The sequence below is a fragment of the Topomyia yanbarensis genome, chromosome 1, assembly GCF_030247195.1.
Source record: "Topomyia yanbarensis strain Yona2022 chromosome 1, ASM3024719v1, whole genome shotgun sequence".
In the NCBI taxonomy this organism is placed as follows: domain Eukaryota; kingdom Metazoa; phylum Arthropoda; class Insecta; order Diptera; family Culicidae; genus Topomyia; species Topomyia yanbarensis.
Window position 1 is genome coordinate 181,314,704 of NC_080670.1, and position 27,620 is coordinate 181,342,323.

General features: G+C 38.4%; 1 protein-coding gene across 14 annotated transcripts in view; it reads left to right on the plus strand.

Moving 5' to 3' along the window:
• LOC131683532 (netrin-B-like) overlaps positions 1 to 27,620 on the plus strand; it is a 218,122-nt gene that overhangs the window by 174,627 nt on the left and 15,875 nt on the right. For all 14 annotated transcript variants that reach the window (XM_058965654.1, XM_058965682.1, XM_058965627.1 and 11 more), the window contains exons 4-5: positions 17,390 to 17,539; positions 17,808 to 17,903. In XM_058965654.1, the coding sequence (XP_058821637.1) occupies positions 17,390 to 17,539; positions 17,808 to 17,903 (246 nt within the window). The remainder of the gene's footprint in view (positions 1 to 17,389; positions 17,540 to 17,807; positions 17,904 to 27,620) is intronic.

The window sequence follows — 27,620 nt, forward strand, 5'->3', positions numbered from 1 at the left end:
CGATCCCAACTAGTTATCTACGTCGCAATGGTGGTGTTCTTATAGCTATAAAGAAACATATAACTGGTACTGTACTAAAATTGCCTGTCTGTGAATGTTTGAAGGAAGTTATCGTACGCTTTTCAAACTTGCAAACACGGGTTTTCGACGAAGGTGTGTGCAGGCACTGAGAACTGACATACAAGTAAAATTTTCAACTTGTGTAAGAAATAAAACTGTCGCTTTGAAATGACAACACCAAGTAGCAACTTGCTACTTGGCGGCGCTTCGATCGGCCAGCAATCGCTATACGGGATTTGTGTGCAAACTTGGATACAATGGTGACTCACGCATGCGAACCTGCATGCGATGGTGATTTTCAACGTATTTTCATTTAAATATTTACACAGGTTTTTCGGGAAAGTTTGTTCCAGCTTATATGTCTGTTCTCTGTGGTGCAGGATTAATTTTCCGTTCTCGTCTTCCATCTAGCACAAGTTTTTGCTGATCGCATCAAGACGAAGCTATCTCCATTGAAACCTGTGTACTTTTCAAAAAAAAAAATAATTGCTGCTTGGACATTCCTAATTCGAGCACTAGAGGTACTGTTACAGAATAAAGTGTCCGGATTCTACATCATTCCAACTTGTCTCAGTTGATATTTAATGTCTCAGTCAATTTAGTAACACTAGATAATGTAGGACTAAATCAAAGTAAAAACATTAATTTTATCTCACGAGTCTCAAACAAGAAAAAAATAACCTCATCGGACCACCCATGAATCGATTCCTAATCTCACCAAATTTGAGCGTAATCTGACCAAATCTATGACGATTTACATGGAGAAAGCCAACTAGCGCAAATTTTCGCCGCTAGGTGGCACTGTATACATCAGTTAACCACTGCAAGCAAAAATAAGAAAGATTTTTTTTATTGCCTATAACTTTGTCGAAGACTGCAAATTAATCCAACTTTCTTACGAGAAGTCATTAAACTTTTCATGAAGTGATGTATGAGTCAATTTTGCATGGGGCCAGTGCTGTGCAACCTCGCGATGCTCTTTGAATTGTGACAGTAAATATGAAATGACCGTACACGCTCGTAAAAAGTTACTCAGATTCTGAGTACTTTTAACTCAGTTTTGAATGATGTTCGTAAACGTCAAAAATTGAGTTGTCATGTATAATATCTCTGAGTAACTCTGACTCTATTTTTGGGTATTACACAAGAAACCGTTTTGGAGTTACCAAACGGAAAAGCCGTTTCTCGCCAAGTTAAAAATTCCAAGCGTCATCCGCCATTTTCCATTAGTAGGTACACGCTCGTTTAGTTATCGCTCATCACTTTTTCACAAATAAAAATTTGTTCAAATATTTATAATAGTTGAAGCTAGAGTTGTAGTGTGTAAAATACATTTTAATTGAAAGAGTGGATTTGAACAACCAGCATGCAGAAGATTTCGGAAGAGGTGGATGCTGAAACTGCAATGAAGTTGCGAGGTAATATTCACGTTATATTATATATATATATATATATATATATATATATATATATATATATATATATATATATATATATATATATATATATATATATATATATATATATATATATATATATATATATATATATATATATATATATATATATATATATATATATATATATATATATATATATATATATATATATATATATATATATATATATATATATATATATATATATATATATATATATATATATATATATATTAGAGTGGGACATGGTTATATGTAAAAAATAAAATTTGGCTCCGAGTAACTTTTTGGGTCCCATTTAGCTCCCAGAAAAAACTCTGCAAATTTTTAACTCGATCGGTAAAACTATATTTTTGCGCCCACGGTTTAAACTTTACATGGGATTTTGTATGGGAAAATTGTCTTTTGCAAATTAATTCTTCCAAGAGTCGCCCGTTATCTCCTAAAAATAAACAGATGTATGATTTTTTTAAGAAATTTGTCAAGGAAACAAAGTCTAGAAGACTGCAAAACGATCTGATGCTTGTGGAAAAAGTTAGTAAGCAAAAACCGATTGATGCCCTGAAGATTGATGAAAATTTCACTTTTCATAGCATCACTGTTTCTGACGGTTTTATTATATACAAAATTTTTAACTTTCTTTTATTATGTACAAAAGAAGCCTCAATTTATAACTCAAAACCTTGTGAAGTGGCCAAATAGTATAGATAAACGATTTAGATACGTTAAGAGAGGATTAAAACAACATTGCGTATAATTGGACAACTAACAGCAGTGGTGCTAGAAAAAATGAATATTTTTTCAATCGTCAGAGCATCAATTGGTTTTTGCTTAATAACTTTTTCCACAAGCATCAGATCGTTTCGTGGTTTTCGAGACTTTTTTTCTTTGTTAAATTTCCTATACAAGCCATATAACGATTTATTTTTAGGAAGTAATGGGCGACTCCTGGAGGAATTATTTTGTAAAAGTTAACTTTCCCATACAAAATCCCATGTAAACTTTAAACAGTGGGCGCAAAAATATAGTTTCACCGATCGAGCTAAGAATTTGCACAGTTGTTCTAGGACCCAAATGGTACCTAAAAAGTTGATCGGAGCTGGAATCTATTTTTTGTCCCACCCTAATATATATATATATATATATATATATATATATATATATATATATATATATATATATATATATATATATATATATATATATATATATATATATATATATATATATATATATATATATATATATATATATATATATATATATATATATATATATATATATATATATATATATATATATATATATATATATATATATATATATATATATATATATATATATATATATATATATATATATATATATATATATATATATATATATATATATATATATATATATATATATATATATATATATATATATATATATATATACTGTATACTGGAAAAAAAGTGTAAGGTTTCAGGTTTCTCATGCCATGTGCCAAATTGTGGGAAGATGATTCCTGGACACGTGGATGAATTGAAGGAACACTTCCGGTTGGTACACAATTTGAACACCAGCAAAGCAGCCGCTCAACCTTTCCTTTGTTCAGAATGTGGTTCACTGTACCAGAGGTTTAAGAGCTTGAAACGGCACATAGAGAGTGTTCATCCACTAATTACAGAAAATTCTACAAATATTTCATACGACCATGACGCTGTTGAACAAATTCAAAATAATCATCCGGAAAATATGCTCGTAGATGATGATTATCTGTTGAGAATAACGAATACTATATTCTTTAAAACGGCGCCGTCGTTGGATGAAATTACTAAGAAAATTAGTAAATTCGCCACAGATTTGCGAAAAGATGTATCTCTTCCCGAGACAAAAATCAAAAAGTTCTTACAGGTTACCTCGAATCTTATAGAAGATTACGAGTGTTACATGTTGAATCTATTCAGAGAATTTTTGAAATCGAAGTCGATCCCATTAAACGATACCGACGCTTTGAAATTTATAAACGACGCATCTTTGGATGGAATTTTTGCAGACGTAGCTTCTCCAAAAGACAACCTAGCATATTTGTCTGGAGTTGCGGGTTGTGCTGTGCCAAACCCTAGGGAAGAAGTCTTGGGAAGAACTAGAATCACTAAAACTGTCCCCGCGATTACCAAACTAGGCAAAAGAAAAAGTGTACAAATAGTGAAAGACGTTGCTCACTATATTCCACTAACCAGCATTTTAGCACTGGTTATGAAGAATCCCGGAGCTCGCAAGATGATAGCAGAAGAAGCAGTGAATGACGATATCTTGTGCGGTTTCAAAGATGGTCAACGTTTCAAAACACACCCATTCCTGACACGGTTTCCCGATGCATTACGACTCTCGCTTCATCTGGACGATGTCGAATATCTGAACCCTTTGGGATCACGCAAATCAAAAAAAAAACTTACCAATTTCAGTGTTAAAATTGAGAATCTCCACCCCGCAATTAATTCATCCTCCAACAGGATATATCTAACGCTTACAGTTCGCTCAAGAGATGTAAAAAAATATGGCTACAATAACGTTATGAAACCGCTGATTCAAGATTTGAGTGAAAAGTTTACGATGAGGGCAGTTCTAGTGCATGTTTTGGGGGACACGCTGGCAATTCATGAAATTTTCGAGTTAATGGGGCCCCAATCAAGTCTATTCTGTAGAATGTGCTATGCGACGCGTACTGCACTTCATTGTGGAAACATTGGTGATACCTTCCCTCATCGCACTGAAGAAAGCATACAAGGTGATTTAAATGCTCTTCAAAGCGGAACTAAAACACCTTCACAATGCGGAATCATTCGAAAATCAGCACTGAATGAAGTTAAATATTTCAACATAGCGGAAAATAACACGTTTGATCCAATGCATGATCTTTTGGAAGGCGTCGTCATGGTCGTAATCAAATGTGTTTTGAACGAAGCTGTAAATATCCATAAAGTGATAACGATTAGTCAAGTCAACCAAATTATACAGCATTACGAATACGGTATAACTGAATCGGCTGATAAACCTACCGCTAATTTTACTTGCGAGAAGTTAAAAGCACGTGGACATGCTATTCCTCAGTCAGCTTCGCAATGTTGGCTTCTCCTTCGAGCATTCCCTTTTATGTTCAACCAGATTCTCGGATTTAATTCAAATTTATCATCATTGCTTAGAGCTCTCATGAAAATAACTTATTATAGTTTCTCCAATAAGCTAACATTGAATCAGATTAACGATCTGGAAAACGAAATCGAATGTTTTTACAAGTTGTTCAAATCCTGCTTCCCTGCCATCAACCCTACCAATAAATTCCATCACATCTCTCATTATCCCTACATAATTCGTCAGGATGGGCCAGTTGTTAATCATAGTTGCTTACGCTTCGAAGCGAAATTCAAGGAGTCGAAATCCCAAGCGAAGACATGCAACAATTTCATCAATTTAACAAACAGCTTAGCTAAGCGCCTGAATCTAGCACAGATAACCACTATTCTTGACCATTCATACGAAATTGGTACGGTAGATATCGTTTCGTCAAAGCACATACACAAAAAATCTCTAAGTAATTTACTCCTGATCCGGGATCTACCAGATTCAATCAAATATATAAACCATATGAAAATAAATAACACAAGCTTTCGGCCGGGACTGATAGCGAAATACCAAGTATGCAACGAAATGTCCTATGGTTTGATAATAGATATATTGCAATCGGATAATCAAATTGTTTGCCTAATACAGCATCTCGAATGCGAATATTGTTTACAATACAACAGTTACAAACTCAAAACTGACAGTCAAGTTATTCGCATATCACACAAGAACTTGCAAACGAAAAAAACATACAACTTATGGAGTATATACGGAGATTCAGAAGAAAACTACTATATAAGTTTGAAATATGTAGATAGTTAGTAGGGAAATAAACTTGGAAATAAATTTATAATAAAATAAACAACAATCAAGAAGGTAGTGCAAACAACTTGAGATGTCACTTTAAACCTTTATATATACTTATTCGCTCTTTTCAGCCCAAAAAATAAACGATCAGAACCTAGTTCTGCTCAACGATGCCGACCTAGTTGAAATGGGAATAATCGAAAAAGGATCCCGTCTAACAATTCTTAACATAATAAAAAACTATAGTTCTGAAGCTAATCCGACCAAAGATAAAATTGATGAGACTTCCACTAATGTTCAAAATTTGGTAAACTTTCTACTATAATTACTGTAAGCGCTTGTCGTACTATACATATTTAACGTTTTCAGATTAACCGTTCGACATTCGAAGATGACGCAAAATTCCGAATGAAAATTTTGTATCCAATTTTGGATCAAGGGATCGTACTAGATAAGGACGGTTTAAATCATCTTACACGAGTCGCATGCAAGCAAATGGAGACTCAAATAATGGACGGTCAAAGGCAAGTAGAAAGTTTTATTTGTTACTCTACTAGTGCATCAAACTATGAACACTCCTTAAAGTGTGATAGAATGAATTGTTTACATTGAACCGCACGAGTCTCTCCGCTAGAGCAACCTTGCGGCGAAATGCGCAATGCCTATACATATTTATAGGGCTTACGGCCAATTTCTTTATCCTCGCTTAAATTTTAAACCGGGTTCACCAGTACGTTTAAACCTGGTTAAGACGTTAGGCGAGAATGAAGAAATCGGCCCTTAGTAGTCCTTCGAGCAAATATGCAGGTGATCTAACACTGTCTATGAGCAGAGAAAAGCAATGCCTTTCGTTGTGAAGCTTCTATTTCAAAAAACATCGTAGTCAATCAGTATCATGCATTATTACTTCATTGAGCCTATGAAACTATGAAGTATGCATAGTAATGAAGCACGGCCAAACAACTTCACTTCTGATTATAAATGTAAAGAAATGTATGAAACACAGTACAAACTGCTAGAGGAAACCACATAGTTATCAGTTCTTCGCATCCTGATTTCAATATTGACCATTCTTTACACATCTTCAATCTGGTTCGATTTATAAACTTCGGCATAAGAACGTACATGCGTCTTTGACGGTGGTACTTAGAAAGCGTAATTCGTCATGTTCCGGCACAAAATTATAAAGACGACCGACGACGACGAATTATAATAACTTAAACATTTAAACCAACAGAATTTAAAGGTATACAATTTCTGTTTATAGCGAGCGTGTTTATTTGTTTACATATACAGTTCAATCGTAAATCGACCAAAGGGTCTAACTAAGCCGCAATGTCGTTGAATCGAGCAACAGCGATGCCAGATTTACAGACTGTGGACAGATTTGCTGCACTGAGAAACAAAAATATGCAGAATTAGCATACTTTCATTCCCGTCTCTTTTGCTGTAATTCTCGACGAACATATGATTACGGCCTAAAAGCCAACCGTCAAAATCCACTTTGAATGGAAATTCCAGACAAACCGTTACTAGTCGAACACAGCTCACAACAGTTTATGAAAGAGAAAACTTTTCTCTTTCGTTTACTACCAACATCTGTGATTGGCGTGTAACGGTTTGTCCGGAATTTCCATTCAAAGTGGATTTTGACAGTTGGCTTTTAGGCCGTAATCATATGTTTGTCGAGAATTTTCATGCATTTTCTAGCATATACTTCTAGTAAATATTCAATGAGTGGATAGACCGAATACGTCCAATGCACAAAATTTGCAGCAGAAGAAACGAGAGGCAGATCAAAAAGTATGATATCGGTGATTAAAAAAAAGTTCTGCGTATGCCTGGTCCAGACATTTACAGACTTTTAAAACAGTAATAAACTGACCGATTTTCTTCAGAAAATAATAGATGTGTCCCAGCATGCAAAGAATTACGAATCAAATACCGTTCATACTTTTACCATTTAGATTTTTTTTAAGAAATTTAGAACTTAATCTTTTTCGGAGTAACGAACCAATGATCTCTAAATGCGCAGGTATCCTTCTGTTGATCAACAGCATGCGGCAGCTGTTCAAATCGTAAAATTATTTCCACAACTTAGTAATACGCGAGTCACACCAACTGCTCCTGATGAGGTTTGTTATTCTATGCTTATTTAATTTCTCTAATATAATTATAATTATTTTCATGCTAGTCATTTTTCTTTTGGCGCAACGGAGGCAAGAAAAAGGGTGCTCATACTGGCATGATATTTCATCGCATCCGGAATGTCATCAAACAGCTACCTGCAGGAAAACATAAATATAATCGAGGAACTATGCCTGTAGAAGAGTCCGTTTCAACTGAACTTGTAGAGCGGGCTCAATTGCTCCGAGTAATGCTTGCATCGGCATCAGTAGCAGAACATATTTGTGATGAAATGGACCGATGCTTTCCAGTCCTCAAACTGTTATTAAAAGAAAAGAAACCCGTTAATGATATCTTGGATATGTTTCCACACCTGTGTTCATATGAAGGATTGGTGGTAACATGTTTATTTTTTATTATTTACTATTTCACTTTATGGTATTCACGGAACATATGAATATTTATATCATATCACTTTTTCTAGATTCGTCAAATGTTTGAGAGATTGTATCCTAACAGAACAGAAGGTCTCAAAATCGAGGATGTCTTCTCTCAGTGTCTATCTTATTCACCGTCCAGATTCTTTAGAGTAGAAGATGGTGAGATATATTTTTTTTTAATTTAGCCCAAAGGTCTGTCATAAAATTTTAAATTTGTAAAACTATTCACAGATCACATTCGAGGATGCTTGAGAATAATTTCTCATATGCCAATTCGCGGACAAAAAAGAACGCTGGTAGGCTGTCCAACTGTAGGCGAAGAACATTCGGCTTCAATTTTAATTCGTTGGATTGGGGTAAATGCAATATAATATACATAAGGTTAGATGTAATGATTTTATATCATCATTAGGAGTGCTTAGATACATACGTGGCATCCCCCGCAACTGATTCCAAACTACACATGGTGTGCGTAGCAAGCCCGATGAAAAGAGGAAATTATGCCGTCATTTGTGAGAAAAAAGTTATATTCGAGACTAACAATTCTATTCATGCAGTGGAAATTTTATTCAAATGCTACGCAGTTCTCGGAGTGGAGGTGCCACCTAATTTTAGAATGTTTTGGGACTTTCTGGCATGTGCCATATATAATATAATTCCGCACAGTCAGAGGACAACTGTGAATAGACTCGTCCAAACTTTTATTGAAGTTTCCCGCGCACGTATTGACAACAAATAAAAGGACAACTTTTTTATACAATACTTACTAAAAACCATAAAATTTAATAAACAGAAGTTTCTTTAATTATTATTGTAAAAATATTCCATAAGAAAAGAAAGACTGCATTGTGTTGTATCCAAAACAAAATTTTGACGGCCAATTTCTTCACTGGATGTAAACCGGTTTAGTTCCAGTTCAAATGCAACAATCGATCATGAACCAATTTAAATAGGAATCGGTTGTTGCATTTCTTCTTACAGAAACCATTCAGAATTGCAAGTCATAATCCGGATGTTTCTCAGTAAAGTTCAGTCAGAAATGAGCCGGAATTCCGGCTGGCTCCAGTCAGTATTCCGGCTCCAGTGACACAACCTATTCTAACTAGAATCGGTTGTGTCACTGGAGCCGGAATACTGACTGGAAACAGCTGGAATGTTTTCCGGCTCATTTCCGGCTGAACTTTACTGGGTTTTAATGAAATATTGCACTCATAAATTGGGTAATATTCTACCCAAAAACTGAGGAATTACAACTGGCTTTGTTGTCTACTCAAAAATTGGGTAAGCTTCTGCTCATAATATGAGTAAAAATCGATCAATTTTTGGTTTTGTTGAAGTTCTACTGAACCCAAAATTTGAGTAATGTTCAACTCAAAGTCTGCGTAATAATTACTTAATTTTTGGTTTTGTTAAATTTGTACTGAACTCAAAATTTGAGCAATGTTGAACTCAAAATCTGAGTACTAGTGAAGCACTTTTGGGTTTAGTGTAGATAATATTGTACTCAAAAACCGAGTAATAATTACTCAGTTTTTGGTTCATGCTGGCTTACTCAAATTTGAGTAACTCCGGAATTACTCAATTTAAGGGTTGTTCCACTTTATCTGGAAATGGGTGGGATTAAACTCATTTTTGAGTAACTTTTTACGAGCGTGTACCACACCAAAAATGACCGTCATGTCATTTCCATTTTCTTTACATAGTGTTTCAGTTAACCATCTGTCACAGAAGCCGTGCGAGAGAGAGCACATTGAAATAACATATAGATTGATTACTATTTATTTTATATTACAAAATACTATTAGTTTATTCAACTTTCTGTTTCTTTTAAGTAATTCTATTTGTAGGAAATCGCCCGTTGGTTGATACTAGTTCATTATTTGAAATAAGATGACCGTCATAACCGTATTTATGCTGTAAATAAAAAGATGGTCATGGTCAATGATAAAACTTTTTCACTGACGAAATTAAAAAAATGGTGTTGCATGACTCGGCATAGCTTTTACTTATTTATAATATAAAATATACATTGAATCGTTATTTCAATGTTACGTGCAAATAAGCATAGGCCCAAGCCCGTGGTTACTACTCTGTTATTGACCAGAACCAATTGAAATTGCAAAATGTTCATTGGAATAACACGCTTGAGAATAACATGATGGATGAGCCACATTGTGCAATCTATATTGATCCATGCATGCTGATCAATGACAACGCCGGCTAAGTCCTAATGCAGATCTTCTGGGGAAGGAGGAAATGTTAGTCCGATACATGTCGCTGCAAGAGACCGAGGAATCCTCTGCATCTCCACATGTATTACAGGAAGGGGAGAGTTGTTAGAAAGTGTGCCAATAGCGTTGCCAGATTTTTTATTTCTCAGATTATATTTTAAGAAAATCCGATACCATTCAGCCCAATACAGTTCAGCCGAAAATGAGCCGAAATTCTCGTTGGTTCTAGCTAGTATTCCGGCTCCAGTGAGACAACGGATTCTAACTAGAATTGGTTGTCACTGGAGCTGGAACTCGAGCTAGAACCAGCCAGCATTCCGGTTCATTTTTTAGCTGAACTTTTCTGAGGGGAACCTCTGTTTAAGGTGTACCAGTACGACTTAGTCTCATAACCAAGTCCTAGTAACCGAAACGGCACAATGCTGCTAGGATCCGCCGGGCGAGGTAGCAAAATGTAAACACACGTGAACACTCCGGATGAACCTATTGTCAATTGACATTTCGACGAATTTTGATTTGAGCCAATAATAGAGGCCAAATGAAAATATTCAAATTTCTTCATCTATTAGTTTACAGGTGCTTCACGCGAAGAACTGTCAAACTTATGCATTTATACTTCCAAAACATTATTCCCAAAGTATTGCAAATGCTTCCAAATATATCATTTTGAAAAAATGTTCGAAAAAAATTTCAGTTCAAAATGTAAACAACAGGACTATCATCTGTCAAGTATAATGCGCGACGCCACAATGCAGTAAACAATTTAGTTTCGATTGTTTTCTAGATATTTTGTGCAATCAATTTGTTGCTAATCTAGAACTGAATCGAAACTTAATATTTTCATATATACAAATTGAACAAATTAACCTAACTAAACGGAAAAATCCCGTCCGGCACATTTTTAAAGGCACAACCATCGTTGCTTTGAGTTTTATTTTTCTCACCTTGCAATTGTGCATATCATTTTCCACCCGTTGAATTTATCACGCATTCATCACCTAGCCCTACTGTTGGCTGGTGTACTGGTTGGGTGGTGGTGGTTGTTGTGGTTACACGCATCGCCAACTTCGAAAGGGTGCTGTATGTGTGCAGCAAAGCTGGAAGAGGTGGCATATCAGTCAGTGCCGTTCGACACTCATCACCGGGAGTCAGTGTTCAGATCATAGCCACAATTTCTGCCTGCCTGTATGAGTAGACCACACCGTCGCGTCAGGGTTCAGGAGCAAGAGACACAGCATCAGGGTTCAAAGTCAAGACCGACAACGACAGACATGCTCTTTGAACGTGTCGCGGCACCAGGGTCGGATCGCAATTTACAGGCACTTTTTGTTGACTGTTGGATACTTAACGAACAAGCACTTGAGACCACTTCCGAGAATAATTCACCGGGAGGAAACCAGCGAAGTGTTCCAATTATACTACTGACTGTGGATGTGGTGTACGCTCAGTGTAATTACTCATTTGACGTTAGGAGGGAAATGCACGGCGTAGGTGGCATAACAAACCGATGGCGGAAGCAAGTTTTACATGGCACGTTTCTCCTTGGAAAATCACGACCCGGCGTCGGCGAAAGATGTTCCATTAAAATTATTATTCAATTTAGTTGTTTTCATCTTTTAAGACAGTTTTGCCTTTTCCAGCTAAATCTAGGTGTGTAGAATATTTTATCGTCTGTTCATACGTTACTGCACGGAATGTGCGAGATTTGCACTAACGCCTCATTACTTCCGTTTTTTTTTCTCCTGTCGTTCGACGAAGCTTTTTGCCATCATCAGAGTTGTGCCGTGTTCATAGTATACGAGTTGTCGGATCTGCTGTACCTTTAGGAACGGTGTGGATGTCACCACAAGGAACTGTGCAAAAAGGAACACTCCCGCAAAATGCCCATGAATAAGGCATTAAAAATATAGTTAGTCTTCTGCTTCTACCCTTTGCAACGATCTAGTGACTAGTTTTCTATTTCTATGTGGGTGTACGCAATATTTTTGGGGTGGTTCTGAAAATTGGCTATTTGCGCCAAGAAGCAAATTCTATTGTATTTTTACAATGGAATCACGATTTATTTTATAAAAGAATTTGGTTCAAGCTCATTGCCAAAACAAGTCCCAAAATTTATTAAAGAATTATCATTTATTCAAGGCTGAATTCAAACACAAATAGTAGAACAATGTTTAGAACAAATTTAAGGGTAAATTTTAAGCCAAAATTTAGGTTGTTTTGAATTTGTCCTGAAAAAATTGCAAAATTTTGTTCTAAAATTTATGCTAATTCGATAAAAATTTGTCAAAAAACTCCTTCCCAAAATTTATTTTTAAATTTGCTAAAATATTTGCTACCATTTGTAATAAAATTTGTTCAAGTTTCGTCGTAATAGTTATCATAAATTTGCACTAACATTTATCCTCAAATTCATTGTAAATTTATTTCAAAATTTGATAAATATTTGGTTAGAAAATTCGTTCTAATTAATGACCTACTATTAGTTCCAAAATTTTGTCCTAACATGTTGCCTGAGCCTTGCATTCAAAATTTTGCTCAAAATTTGTGTTACAAATCGTACGAAAATTTGTCCTCCAAGTTGTTGTGCAAATAGTTCTTAAAATATTTGTTAAATAGTATGATCTATTAATTTATTCTCAACTTTGTTCTAAAATATGTCCTGAATTTTGACCTAAACTTTGATCTAAAATCTGTTATAAATATACAGGGTGTTTGGTTCATGGTTAAGAATATCTCGGGGGTGATAGACTGTCATATTTGGAAAAAAATTGCTCTACAAATACCCTCAAATCTGAATCGTTACAGATTTATCGAACTTTTTGTGTAAAAAACTTATTTGTCTTAAAATACCTCTAACTTTAAAAGTATACTTTTTATTATAAATGTTTTAGTTCCATTCGAAAGGTGAGAAAATTTCCTATTGAATGGTGTTCTCATATCTTTTAGTTAACTAGTTTTAATTACCTTTTAGCTGTAAAGTAGTTAAAAGTTAGTGTTTTTGAGGAGGTTTCTGCTAATTTTCTCGAAATGAAGAAGTATGATTATAGCAATATCCATTGTCCAAAAGTTGGGTTTTAGGACGATTCATAATTTGTTCTTGGACGTCATATTCCTATCTCTTCTCATTTCTTTGTAATTTCATTACTATACTTTTCCTGTAACCGACTTGCAAGTGCTCAAAAGACTCTAATCTAAAAAATATGCTTTATATCGTTATTTACAAGATTTCATTGGAAAGCTGAGAAAGTGTCCTATCAGTGTATGTACAAATATCTTTTAGTTACGTGTACTAAATGATTTTTTACTAACGAAATAACTCAAAATTTGTGTTTTTTGGAGAGTTTTTTAATTATTCTAGTTATTAATCAACAAAATTTATCGTTACTCTTGTTTATTTGATGCCCCTTAATGTTCTCTATAACTTTTTATTTGACACTTTGTCTATATCTCTTTTCATTTTGCTGCTATTTAATAGTTAACACAGCATGAGCTCGCCACAAATGTAGTGGGTTCGAAATCGTTATTTTTGCATATGAAACGATGTGATAAAAACTATTTTGCGTCGAAACCAAAAGAGATAATTGGATGGAATCAAAGAAAGAACTGTAGAACATGCTGAGATGCATTATTTGCATGATAATAATGGTGATGTTTATTATTTACTATTTTAAGAAAATTAACGAAAATGCTAATAATAGCACTAACTTTAAACTAATTTACTTCTAAAAGAATACTAAATTCAGTTAACTGAAAGGAATTAATACATTTTTCTCTGTAAAATTTTTCTGACTTTCGAATAAAAACAAAAAAAGTACAATAAGTGCCATACTTTTTCAATTAGAGCTGGTATTAGTGAAAATGAGATAAAAATATCCAAGTTGAATAACCCAAACTCATGAAAATAAGAAATGGTAAGTGTATCATGTCAAAGAACGAATTATGCAGCTCTTCAAGACTAACAATCTGGATTATTAAAATGATGAGGTTAACTATTAGGATTTTCAAGAAATGAACGAAAAATCGATTAAAATTGTTTAATTTTCAATAAATCACTTTGAAAAGGCTACTTAGACTCATTAGCTGAAACATGTGATGGCATCACTCAATGCGAAATTTTCTCACCTTCTCAGTGGACCTAAAATATTTGAAATACAAAGTATACTTTTTGAGTTAGAGGTATTTTAAGACAAATAAGTTTTTAACACAAAAAGTTCAATAACTTTGTAATGGTTGAGATTTGATGGTATGTGTAGAACAATTTTTTTCTCCAAATATGACAGTCAATCACTCCTCGAGAGGTTCTTAACCATGAACCAAACACCCTGTATCTTACAATCTGGTCAAGGTCGAATTTTAAATTATGCTCTAAAATAAGTTTCTAAAAGTTCCTAAAATTTGATTTAAATATTTTTTTCTAAAACTAGGTCTAAATCTAGTTTAAAATTTGTCCAACAAATAGGCCTTAATCTCGTTCTAGATTTTGTGCTAAAATTACCATAAAATATTTGTTCTAAACTTTGTCTTTAAATTAGACCTAAAATTATAAAAAGTTTGCCCCGAAGCTTGTGAAGGTGTCCTATAATTTATTCTATGATTTGGCCTTAATTTTCTTCAACAATTTGGACCGAAACTCAATTGAAAATTTGTCCAAAATTTATATTGAAATTTGTTCTAAAATTTGTCCTAGAATTGATTATACAATTCGCCCAAAATCGTGTTCTGAAATTAGTTATAAAATTTGTGTTGCTAATACTTGCCAATTTTGCCTAAAATTTGTTTTAGACCTTCGGATTTTACATAAATTTGTTTTAGTCAAAAATGCGCCGCAATTTTTTTTAAATTCATTCTTGAATTTGTTTTAAAATTTATTCATAAATCTTTGCAAACATTGGTTCTAAAAGTTGCTCAAACGTTTATCTTAAAATTTGTTCTAAAATTAAGTCGAAAATTTATTGTAGAATTCGTTTTAAAATTTGACCATTTTTTCTTAAAGTTAATTGAACTGAAATCTGTCCCAACATATCGGCTGAGCCCTGCGTCCAAAAATTAGCTCTAAAATTTGTATTGACCCAAAACCCAATTTATTCAAAATATATCCTAAAATTTGGTCAAAGTTTATCCTAAACATTCTTTTTACTTTTGTTCAAAAAAAGGTTACTTAAAGGTTCCTTAACTTTTTTTTTTCTTAAATTAGGTCCGAGCCTTATTTGTCCCGAAATTGGGCATTATATTCGTACTAGATTTTTTTCTAAAAAAAATATCATAGTTTTTCTAAACTTTGTCTTGAAATTTTACCTAAAATTCACCCTAAAGCTTGTTCTAAAGATTGTCTTGAAACTTATTTTTTAAGGAACTAAAAACGTTGGCAAAGTAATCATTCTAAAATTTATTACATAATTTGACTTTTAATTGCTTCAAATTTGGCCTAAAACTGGATTGAAAATTCATCCTAAATTTGCATTGGAATTTATTCAAAAAATGGTTCTAAAATTTATTTTAAAATCTGCTCTAACATTTGATCTAGAATTTATTTTATTATTCGTCTCAAAACTTGTATTTTTAATTTTTTCCTTTTTTATTTCGACTATGTTAGTCACATTTTCTTTTTTACATTTTAACGACATTCAATTAGCTAGAGATTACTGAGTAGGGAAAGTTATAAAAATTAGAACCATAGTACTCAAGTAAGAGCAAGGATGTGAAGTATACATATCGGAAAACTAGAAGTAGCAGGGTCCTTATAACAGGCTTAATAACTTACGGGCTTAACTTTTGTCTTCTGCTAATGAGGGTCGAGCTTAAGCAGCATAACTACGAATCACTCGAGTTCACAGCATGTCTCCTGGCATAGACAGACTTGTCCATCTTTACCGTGAGAACCGACAAAAGAAAAAAATGTTATAAAATTTGTGTAAAATCGTGAAATAAATCAAGATAATGTGCTCTTTTTTGAGTGAAATGAACACTGAAAAATAAGCGAATGTTGCAAAACTAATGCCGTTTTTGCTTGAGGAGAAACTTGGACATGTTCTAACCCCAAATTTTCTTTGAACTAACTGATCCCCATATGGGGATCGTCAGAATGGCTACTCTTCCAAGAGAGCGTAATGATTTGTCGTGGTGGGTGGCGTAGCTGTTTAGTTAGAGTGTTTAGAGCGTCTTTAAAGGGAACGCTATAGATTCCAAGGGCACTTTTTGTACACGAAGTATGTACATAGATCACGTGAACTCTTCCCATAATAGGTATACCTATTTTTCTGCATTATCAATACAAAAGTCATCCTCATGATTCTTGTCGAAGACGTAATCAAACACCACAGGTCACCAGAGACGAGTTTGAAGGAACACATAATTTTGTCCAATTTAGTGCGATTCCCATTCCAAAACCTTCGCTCAATGAAGCAAAGGAACCTTGAAACAGCCAACTCTGTGCTTCAGTAGATTCACGGACGATTTCAAATCGGTGACCCCACCGTCGATCTCAACGTTGTGAGCTGGCATGTAGACGCGCTAGTCGTTTATACAAGCCTTGTCGTCACCAACGACAGAATACCACAATTATAAAACTTATCTAGATGAAGTTTCGGATTGTCTATCACTGTTGAATATGTCTGCGTCAGCTCTTTCAAAATCTTTAGAATACTTCACGGATTATTTTTGATCCGAAGCGATTATTTTAGAGATTAATCGATTATTTGCGTTAATCGAGTAAAAAAAATACATCACTGCTAGTGAACTGTCAAGAAAAGTCAGGTTAACTTGGCAGAAAACTTCCGTTCCGCTAGCAAGGCTAAGAACCACCCTGCTTACAAGTTGCACCGCTTCGTTCGACACTAATGAGAGCTTTAAGTTTCACAAAATATGACGCGTCGTTGACGTTGCTTTCATGGCGTTTCATGTTTCGGTGCCATTTTTCTTTTGCCAGCTCCGATACCTGGCCAACGTCAGTCATATGCTTTGAGAGGCACGGTTTAACGCTCCACTACCAAAACAGAAGCAACGCGGTGTGACAGGAGACTCTGATATAATTAAAGGAAATCAGAGCACTTTCTTAGCTTAGCAACGACGACGACGACGAACTGACTGGAAGTGCACCTTTGAAAATTGTTGCGTTCTGAAGTGTTGAACATTCCGGTGAAATTTAATCTGTAATTTCATTTTCCTTTACTTCCAGCCTGTGACTGCCACCCAATTGGATCGTCGGGTAAAAACTGCAACCATACATCCGGCCAGTGTACCTGCAAGGAGGGCGTAACGGGACTAACCTGTAATCGATGTGCCCGCGGCTATCAGCAGAGTCGATCCCATATCGCACCGTGTATCAGTAAGTTTCTTCCAACCCGAACATATCCATACCTATACCGACATAATCGCTAGAGTAGATGGCAGATTGCATTCAATTTGCCATAAGAGACCATATAGCGCAGCAGAGAGGGAGAGAGAAGGTCTACGACCTTTTCGCTAATGGGAAAATTATTGGCACATCTGCTCTGCATCCTGCTGATTAATATTTCGCCTCATTTTCCGCACACAGATTTACGAGATTTTAACCGTCATTTTTCTCTTCCTCCCTCACCCCCGCACCCACGCAGAGATACCCCGCGTAACGATGGTCAACCATCAGGCACAGAACACGGCACCAGACTCCTATCAGTACGATCCAGATGCAAGTGAAAGTACCAAAGAAAGTGAGTAATTAATTGCTTTTTTTTTTTTCTCTCGCTTCCTCCTTACCCCACTCAACAACCCACTTCGCGACGACGTACGTGGAACTCTCTGACTGACGTCGTTAGTGGCAACGGCATCCTTCCATACTTTGCATCCGCAACCGTTCGCGACGAACCACACAGAAGAAGAACCGGGGGTCGTTTCTGTTTTGAGTTTAAAATTAATAGATTATTACCCGAATGGATTCTTCTCCGTCCCATCGAGTCAACAACCGCCATCATCATCATCATCGTCGTCGTCATCGACAGTTGGTAAAGTGGTTTTTTTTTTCTGTTCGTCCTATTTTCTGAATTCTTGGACTATGTAAAGCGTGATAACTCACGTTTCGTCCACAGCATATCCTGACACGAGGATGGTGCTGACTTCTGAAAGGCAGGTTACCCGTTTCACTTGGTTTGTACATTTTTTGCGCTTTTTCCACGTTTCAGGATTGAAGCTTCTTCATTAATCAATCTCGGAATGGTTAGGCGTTCTGGGAAAATGTGTGAAGGAATGCTTCTGGATGAAAACGAGAAATGGGAAATGAAGAGAAACGGGTTGAGAAAACTTACATCGCATGGTACAATTAGAATGCTTGAATGATTAATCCTTGATTTTCTTTTTAGTTTTATGGATTTATGCATTGCAGCCAATAATATTATAATTGTTTTAGGTATCTAGGATTCAATCCGCAATCAAGGAATTAAACAATAGGAAGGAAGTTTTTATAACCGTAGCCCGTAACCCAGAAAAGCAAATAAAAACATTCTACCACGATCATCAAGCCACAATAGTAAGGACGACATGGAAAAAATTCGAAGGCTATTTTGATGGATTGAATGAGGTGTAATCTAACGTAGTTACGGCAGAAAACCAAGTTTTTTGTCAAGAGCAATGAAGAAAGTTACTAAGCGATTCCATAAGTTTTGTGTTTCAAACCTATCAATGTGCTTACACTTAAGGAAGTTGTCTTGAAACTTGAAAATTGTTCGGAAACGGACAGTGTTACCAAGCAGGTGCTTGTGGATCCGTTTGCCATAATTTCTGACACACACACATGGGGACAGCAGAAACAGGAAGGATAGGAGTTCAGGAGATTAACCACACCTCCCCCGCGAACCTACTGCGAGTTGGGGAATCTTGCTAGGATATGGTGGGGTTTGGATTGGGCTCTGCTAAAAGCCATAACTCCGAAACTCCGAAGAAGCGGGTCTGTGCCGCTTCTGCCAAGATTCTAAGATAGCAGTAGTCTAAGATCTTAGCAATAAAAGCACCCTAGCCCAACCGGAGTGCCATCCGACACAACAGGATTGACGCCAGTCACATCCTGTTTATGGCATACTGGCCATGGCGAATGTCAACGGATAGGACACGGATCACGAATTGGACGGCGATTTTGAGCTAACAAGCGTGCTGTTCTACTCCTTGAGTAAGAAAAAATGACTTGACATTTGATGGGCTACAGCTGCTCCTCGATGCGCCTATGCCGAATCCTTCTCCAACGTTGAGCGCCCTCAGGTTCTTCTTAACCGCACAAAGCCATCGTGTACGCGGCCTGCCACGAAGCCGACAGTCTCTTCCGGGTTTCCTGTTGAATATTGTCTTCGCTTGACGCTCATCCGACATTCGCACCATGTGTCCAGCCCACCAGAGTCTGCCTTGTTGTATCAGCTTAACAATATCTGTCTCTCTATATACTTGGTATAACTCATGGTTCATGCGATGCCGCAAGATTCCATTCCACAGTGGGACGAGCCCGGACTTAAGTCCATATATGAAGGTTATGCGATATTCTCACTAGTATTTTTCTCGTATCAGCTGAGCCATCAGAGACATTTTCGCGAGATTTTAAGTGATTTGAATGTAAAATGAATTTTTGACAGCTTTTTGAAGGGCATAACTCAAGTGCTTCAAAGAAACGGTTGATTTTATGCATTGCATTACTTCACCAAATTTATCCGTGTGATAAAATTACATCGTAAAATCGCCAAAAATAAGTCACTAGTTGGTTTAGTTAGTGTTTGGATAACTGTTTGTCATGATTTTTTATTGAATTCGAACTTCTAATGCGATATCAACAACGACGCCCGCGAATGCCCGCAATCACACTATACTCATTAGAAAGCTTTTAATTTTCTCTTTAAATTGAGCCTATGCTAGTTTTGCGAAAACTCAAAATTTAAAAAAAAACTGTGAATGGAGACGCATGGTTATTACTGATATTGAATTTGAATAATCACTTTTAACTAGAATAATGACACGTATACATGCACAACTTTCAAATAGCATTGAGAGCATGATCTACAAGGGGTTTACTAGTGACCAAGAGTAAGGAGCGGAGTGGAGGTATGGTTTTTAGATGGTAAAGGTATTAGGAATTTTTAAAAATCAGTAAATATTTTCAATCATCTGAAAAATGTCAAAATGTTTTTGGAACTATTTCTTGCTAACTTACGCAATAACTGTCAAATTGAGTGAACACAGTTCTAGTCATTTGGTGAGACTATTTTGATCCGAATTTGCATAGCACTGATATAGCTTAAGGTTATGCAACATTATTTAAATAAAATTAGATCATTTTTAAATGTACCATATACGCGAAAAAGGGTTTTGGATTTATTTTTATTTAAGATAAGAAATAAGCAACCTAAGTAACTTAAAACACACTTGCGAAAAAATCGTTAACCATCTTGTTGATTAGTTAATGTAATTAAACATTCCACTAAGACGCTCAAAATGTTTGTTTTGAAAATGAAAGAAAATTTAGTTTCCATATCAAGTAACCCACTAATGAATTGAATCAATTCTGAAGCCACATAATGAGATGTCAATCAATTCGTTTCAATGTGTAAAATAAATTCTAAAATTACTATTGAAAAAATCATTATAAAAGACAAAATACTTTTGAGCCACTCTAATAAGTAGTAAAGTCAATTTCTATTTTTATAACCAAAAAGGAATTCAGCGCACAAAAATTTCTTTAAACGTTTTTTTGAACTTTCACAACAAAATAATTATTTTTGAGCCACCCTAATGCATGATGACTTTTTTTTACAAGTGTTAATATCAAAACCGATTTAGCACACGAAAATTAATATACACAAATTTTAAGAACGATTTCGAAAAAAAAATATTTTTGAGACACCCTAATGAATAGTAAATGTTTATTTTTTAAATGTTTTACTATCAAAAACGAATTCAGCGCACCAAAATTACATAAAACCGTCTTGTTTGAACCGATACGGCAAGGTTTGGACTTTAGTCCACCTTTTGTTCTAAGTCGTGCCACTGTGCATTCTCCTGCCTACAGCCGAGTATTGTTCGCAGCACCCTACGCGTGAATACTTCGAACGCTCTACGGTCGGCTTCCTTTAACGTCCATGCTTCTTCACCGTATAAAGCCACCGGGAGAATCAGGGTCGTATATAGAGCGAAATTGGTCTTTGTTCGAAGACTGCGAGAATTAAGCGGATTACGACGTCCGTAAAAAGCCCTATTTGCAGCTGCAATACGTCTTTTAACCTCGAAGGAGCGACTATCATAGCTCTGGCCCTCACAAGTCCCGACCTCACGCTTCCAAGGGTCTGACGATGACAAACGACCGCCAGCTAAGAGTTGTGAGCTTAGCTGGTAGTGCAGCCTGGGCAATTATGTCTTTCTGGCATTAGCAAGAGTGAGGTGGTGCGAACCCCTAGCGTCTGATCACTAGGAGGCGCGGTTCCAACAGCGTCTGCACGGCATCCACCGACTGAAACCAGAAACGCTGTATCGCGCCAGCTATACCTAAGATGGCAGGTCCACCGACGCGACGTAGATAACGCGAACCTGGGTAAGGTAGCTTACTGAAGCTTTGAACTACCTCGAAAAATGGAGAATCAAGGATGACATGATCTCCCTGCTTCATAGATAATCATGGTAATACAAGAGGCGGCTACATTAACCCTCTGGAAGTCGCGTTTATGGACCACTGAACGAGCAGCCGTTGGTATCCTGAGGCGATTTCGCTAGATTTTCAGAGCAGCGTACACTCAGTGCACTAGCGAGGCTGACGGAAGGTTGACACGGCAACGCAGAGGGCTGATGTAGCTGAGCGAGCATTGGCGTCGACTAAGGCTACTATCTTCCTAGCCCCTCCGAAGCAAGGGGTAAGGAGAAACAGATTGGAGTGAAGAACACGCCAGTTTCCGCGGCTCCATAGGGGTCAAGAACCTCGCCAGGAGACAGAAGACAAGTCCGGCCCAAGAAGCAGACGCTTGAGGACGCTATTGTTGTCCAAGGAAAGGACGTCACCCAATGGGGAGAAAGCTGGAGTACCGTTGTAGGTCGGAAGGGGAAAAATACGGGAAACAGCAGAAGCAGAAGGAAGAGCGAAAAAGTGAGCAGAAGAAGAAAGGAAAACATTGGGCTCATCAGAACGCACCAAAGGGAGATTCACTGATTATCGAAGGGAACGATAAGACGTCATAGGCCTCTCTTCTTAAGTGAGAGAAGAGCTGAAGAAGTTGGGAGACAACGTTGTTAAAACGAGACACACTTAGAATGGCGAAATGATTTTTGAACTGAGGAAGAATCCTTCCGTGAGGAGTTTAGCCTACCGCGAGCTTGTTTCTAAGACCTTGGGCAGCGAAGCGAACGTGAGAGCCTTGCTGTAGGAAGCCGTAGTCGAGTGCAAATCTCTATACGAGATAACGACCGTAGAAGAACTGAAGGGTGCACTGATCGAGCTGTGAAAACTAGATATATTAGCGACTATCCGGATTTGGAAATCGTATGGAAGCACTCAGATGATGGCGATTAGATTACCGGTGGTCGTTGCCGACAAGCTGGCGGAGACCGGCAAGATAAAAGTCGGATGGTTGGTGTGCTCGCGGAGAATCGCTCTGCGAGTTACCAAGCAGATGGAGTGATGCTGCAAGTGCTTGGACCTCGGGAATCAGGCGAGGAACTACCGGCGTCCGGCGTACTGGTGGAACAAAAAGTTTAGTATTTAGTAAAGACCAGAAGCCGCTTTCAGAGAGCAACATCTGAGGCAATCAGAGAAGAGTGTAAGGTAATATTCCGAGCGGCCAAGCCACTTTTAAACGCGAGATAGTGCTACGCAAATACACCTGCTACAAGGAGCTATGCAGAGAAGTAGCTCCTTGGACAATGCTTACCGTGTCGTGTTGGCCAGGGTATAGAGTCTATCGACGCCAGTCGAACTGTGCGCTTCTTTTCCCGAAGTACTACCCAACCGCATGGCCACCTACACCGCACGTCGATGCAGACGGTGGAAATACTGGTGACAATCGAGTCAAAAGGGCTGAAAGCGAGGTAAGCTCCCGGACCGGATGGTATCCCCAACGTGGCACTGAAGACCGCGATCCTAGCGTTTCCGGACATGTTCAGGATAGTCCTACAGAAATGTCTGGACGATGGCTACTTCCCGGATTTAGATGGAAGATTCAGAAGCTGGTGTTGCCATCAAAACCAGTGAAACCATCAAAAGATCCAGCATCGTATCGTGTCAGCTGAAGGGCGATCGCCGTAGCGCTGCACAGAGTGGGGGTTCCGCACTATCTGTGCAAGGTTCTCAAAAAGTTACTTCCAGAACCAAGTACTGGGCTTCGAGACGAACATAGGGTAGAGGTCAATTAGTTTCACGGCGGGTGTACTTCAGGGCTCCATTCTCGGTCCAACGCGCTGAATGTACAACGGAGTATTAACATTGGAACTGCCCAGGTGAGTCGCGATTGTCGGCTTTGCAGATGACGTTGTCCTGGCGATAACCGGCGAGACCCTCGAGGAAATGGAGATGTTAACAAGAGAGACGATTGGCATCGTTAAAATCTGGATAGCTGATGTCCAGTTGTAACTGGCTCACAACAAGGCGGAGATAGTGCTGGTCTGCAACCATAAACAATCCAGCGTGTCGTGAGCAGCGTTGGTTCATCGATGCGTGTGCTGATAGTCGACGATCGGTTAAATGATAACAGCTATGTCGAATGAGAAGGCAGCGAGGACAACTAACGCATTGGCGAGGATCATGCTGAACGTTGTAGGAGCAAGTTTCAGTAAGAGACGTCTCATGGAGGGTATCTCATCCTCAATGCTGAGGCCTGTGCTGCTTTGCTGAGCGCAAAGCGGAACCGGACGAAGCTGACGAGCACGTTTCGCCTAATGACCGTTCGTGTTGCGAGCGCCTACAGAACGATATCGTCGGAGGTGATGATAGAGTTATCAAAAAATAACCAGCAAATTTCGCACCTCGCCAGAAAGGTTTCAACAGCCACTCCAGTCCGGCCAAATTCCGGTACATATCGACCACCTCAGAAACGTCGTCGCGAGGATGGTCCTGATCCGAGCAGTATTCTTGTCGGCGGTCGAAAGCTAGTCGATAATAGCAACATTCTCACGGTTCCTCCTCCCACTCCGTTGCTCTGGATGTATCTTTCCCGCTTTCATCCCAGCGTTAGCAAGGAGACAGTCGAAAAAATGTCCAAAGAAGGGCTAAACTGCAACGAGGAAATAAAGGTCATTCCGCTTGTTAAAAAAGGCATAGACGTCAGTACTCTGAACTTCATATCTTTCAAAGTTGGAGTTCACCCAAAGTACCGTGAAGCAGCTCTTAACCCTGACACATGGCCGCAAGGCATATTGTTCAGGGAATTTGAGGATAGCCGTACCCAGAACATTTGGTGCCCACCGACTGATTTTCCTACGCCTTCGGAAGCCGCATGTATTCCGCTAAGTCAACCCGGCCCATCAACCCTACAGAGGACTCCGCAACGATTGGCAATGCCACTATACCAAGCTACACCGCCATTGTGAAGGAGTGTCGACGCTGATCGCATACTGGGACGCAATGCAGTTGGTACAATGGAAGCCCTCGATCCCCCCGCTACAGTCGAGCCCTTGCAGCCAGCGTTCAGCAGTCGTCCCGGTCCTGTATGTGTGGGTGGAGAAGGGGTCTTCCAAGTCGCCTTTCTCGGCAAGTATTATACAAATTGTAACGATACAACGGTTAAACCGATTCACGCTTCTAGTTCATCGTCCAACATTCGCCGTAAGCTACTACCGTCCCGTTCCTGCTCTCCGCATCGCTCCATCGGGGTTCAACGCATACTGGGACGCACCGCAGTTGGCACTATGGAAGCCCTCGAGCCCCCCGCCACAGTCGAGCAATTGCAGCCAGCGATCATCAGTCGTCCCGGTCCTGTGTGTGGGATGGGTGAAAGGGTCTTCCAACCCGCCACAAATGGCAAGTATACATCTGATCCGAACACTTCAAGCGCTGATGTATTCTTCGCTTCCAGTAATTTGCCTTTTGCTCTAACATCTTGTGACGAGATGTCAACTATTTCTGTCGCCGATGATGATCGCTGCATTCTGGAGCGCGATGCAGTTGATTCGCCCTCTACAGAACCTGATCCGTCATCCAATAACATCGAGATTTACTACCAGAATGTTGGTGGCTTAAATTCATCAACGGACAGCTATTTGCTCGCGACCACGGGCTGCTGTTATGACGTCATCGCCTTAACCGAGACGTGGCTCAACAACCGTACTCTGTCTCACCAGGTGTTTGGTTCAACATTTGATGTCTTCCGCTGTGATCGCAATGCCCTCAACAGCCGCAAGACATCAGGTGGTGGTGTACTCATCGCCGTTCGCCATGGTATAAAAGCCCGAGTGATCAACGATGAGCGGTGGGAGAGCTCCGAGCAAGTGTGGATATCAGTGAAACTTGCCGATCGCAATCTCTTCCTGTGTGTCGTGTATTTTCCACCTGACCGAATTCGTGATTACAGCCTGATCGATGTACATCTTTCCTCCGTTTCTTTCATCACCTCGATCGCTGCCCCATCTGATGATATTGTTATACTGGGCGACTTTAACTTACCTGGCTTGACCTGGTGCCCAGCAAGTAATGGATTTCTACGATTGGATATCGAAAAATCTGTGCTTATCAACAATGCCAGTTGTATCTTGGACAACTACAGTAACGCAACTCTTCGGCAAATTAATAATATCATCAACGAGAACGGACGTACATTGGACCTCTGCTTTGTAAGTGCCCGGGACTACGCTCCGTACTGCTGCGCCGCTCCGACACCTTTAGTCCAGCATGTGCGCCATCATCCCCCACTACATCTTGTACTCGCTGGTAACCTAGGAGTGAGTTTTGAAGACGTCTCAAGCTCTATCGTCTACGATTTTAAAAACGCTGACTACGACAGCATCGTTAGCACGCTGTTGGATATAAACTGGGACGAAAATCTTAACAATGATGACGCGAACGAAGCAGCGATGACGTTTTCTAATATTCTTAACTACCTAATCGACCGTCATGTGCCAAAACGAACAGGCAGCACAAATCAACACCCTCCCTGGCAATCAACAGTGCTTAGACGATTAAAAACTGCCAAACGAGACGCATTTAAAAAGTTCTCGAAGCATAAGACACTTGCATTACGAAACCACTACTTTCAACTCAACTACGAATACAAACAGCAAAGCAGACGTGCCTTTTTAGATATCAGCGAAACGTCGAACGTCAACTGAAATCCAAGCCCAAGTCGTTTTGGAAATATGTGAACGAGCAGCGAAAAGAATCCGGGTTACCATCTTGTATGTCATTAAATGGAGTTTTAGGCACCGACACTAAGGAAATTTGCCAATTGTTTTCCGACAAATTTTCAAGCGTTTTTTCCGACGAGAACCTTTCCCCACAACAAGTCGCTGCCGCTTCAAATCTAACTCCTTCTCTAGGACGAACCATCAACCGAATTTGTGTCGATAATGCTGCCATTCTTGCAGCAAATTCCAAGCTGAAAGCATCTAGTTCCCCGGGTCCAGATGGCGTTCCTTCGATTTTTGTCAAAAAGTGCATCAGCGGGCTTCTTGAACCACTTCGGCGAGTCTTTGTGCTATCACTCAATACTGGAACATTCCCTTCCTGCTGGAAAGCAGCGCACATGTTTCCAGTTCACAAAAAAGGAAACAAATCGAACATTGACAATTATCGAGGAATCTCGTGTTTAAGTGCAGTATCAAAACTATTCGAGCTGGTTGTCTTAGACCCTCTTTTCTTTCACTGCAAACACTACATTGCAGACGATCAACACGGTTTCATGCCTAAACGATCGACAACGACAAACCTGCTCTCGTTCACAACATATGTAATGGATGGATTCGCTGACGGATTGCAAACCGATGCTATTTACATGGATCTATCTGCGGCCTTCGACAAAATCAATCATGATATCGCAATAGCGAAGCTGGACAAACTCGGTATTCATGGACAACTTCTGCGCTGGTTTCGTTCCTACCTCGATGGAAGGCAACTCCAAATCAGCATTAAGGACTGTCTATCTACACCATTCTTCGCTACATCCGGCATCCCACAAGGAAGCCATCTCGGTCCAGTGATATTCCTCCTCTACTTTAATGACGTCAACATCAAATTACAAGGACCCCGCCTTTCTTTTGCCGACGACATAAAATTTTTTCAACAAATACGGGATAAAACCGATGCCGAGCTTCTTCAGAGGGAATTGGACAGCTTTAGTACGTGGTGTGATCTAAACAGATCGTGTATTTTCCACCTGACCGTTACGTTCACGCGGAAACGCCATCCGATTCAGTTTAACTACCATCTCTTCGACTCGAGTATTCCAAGACACTCTAACGTCAAGGATCTCGGAGTCATCATGGAT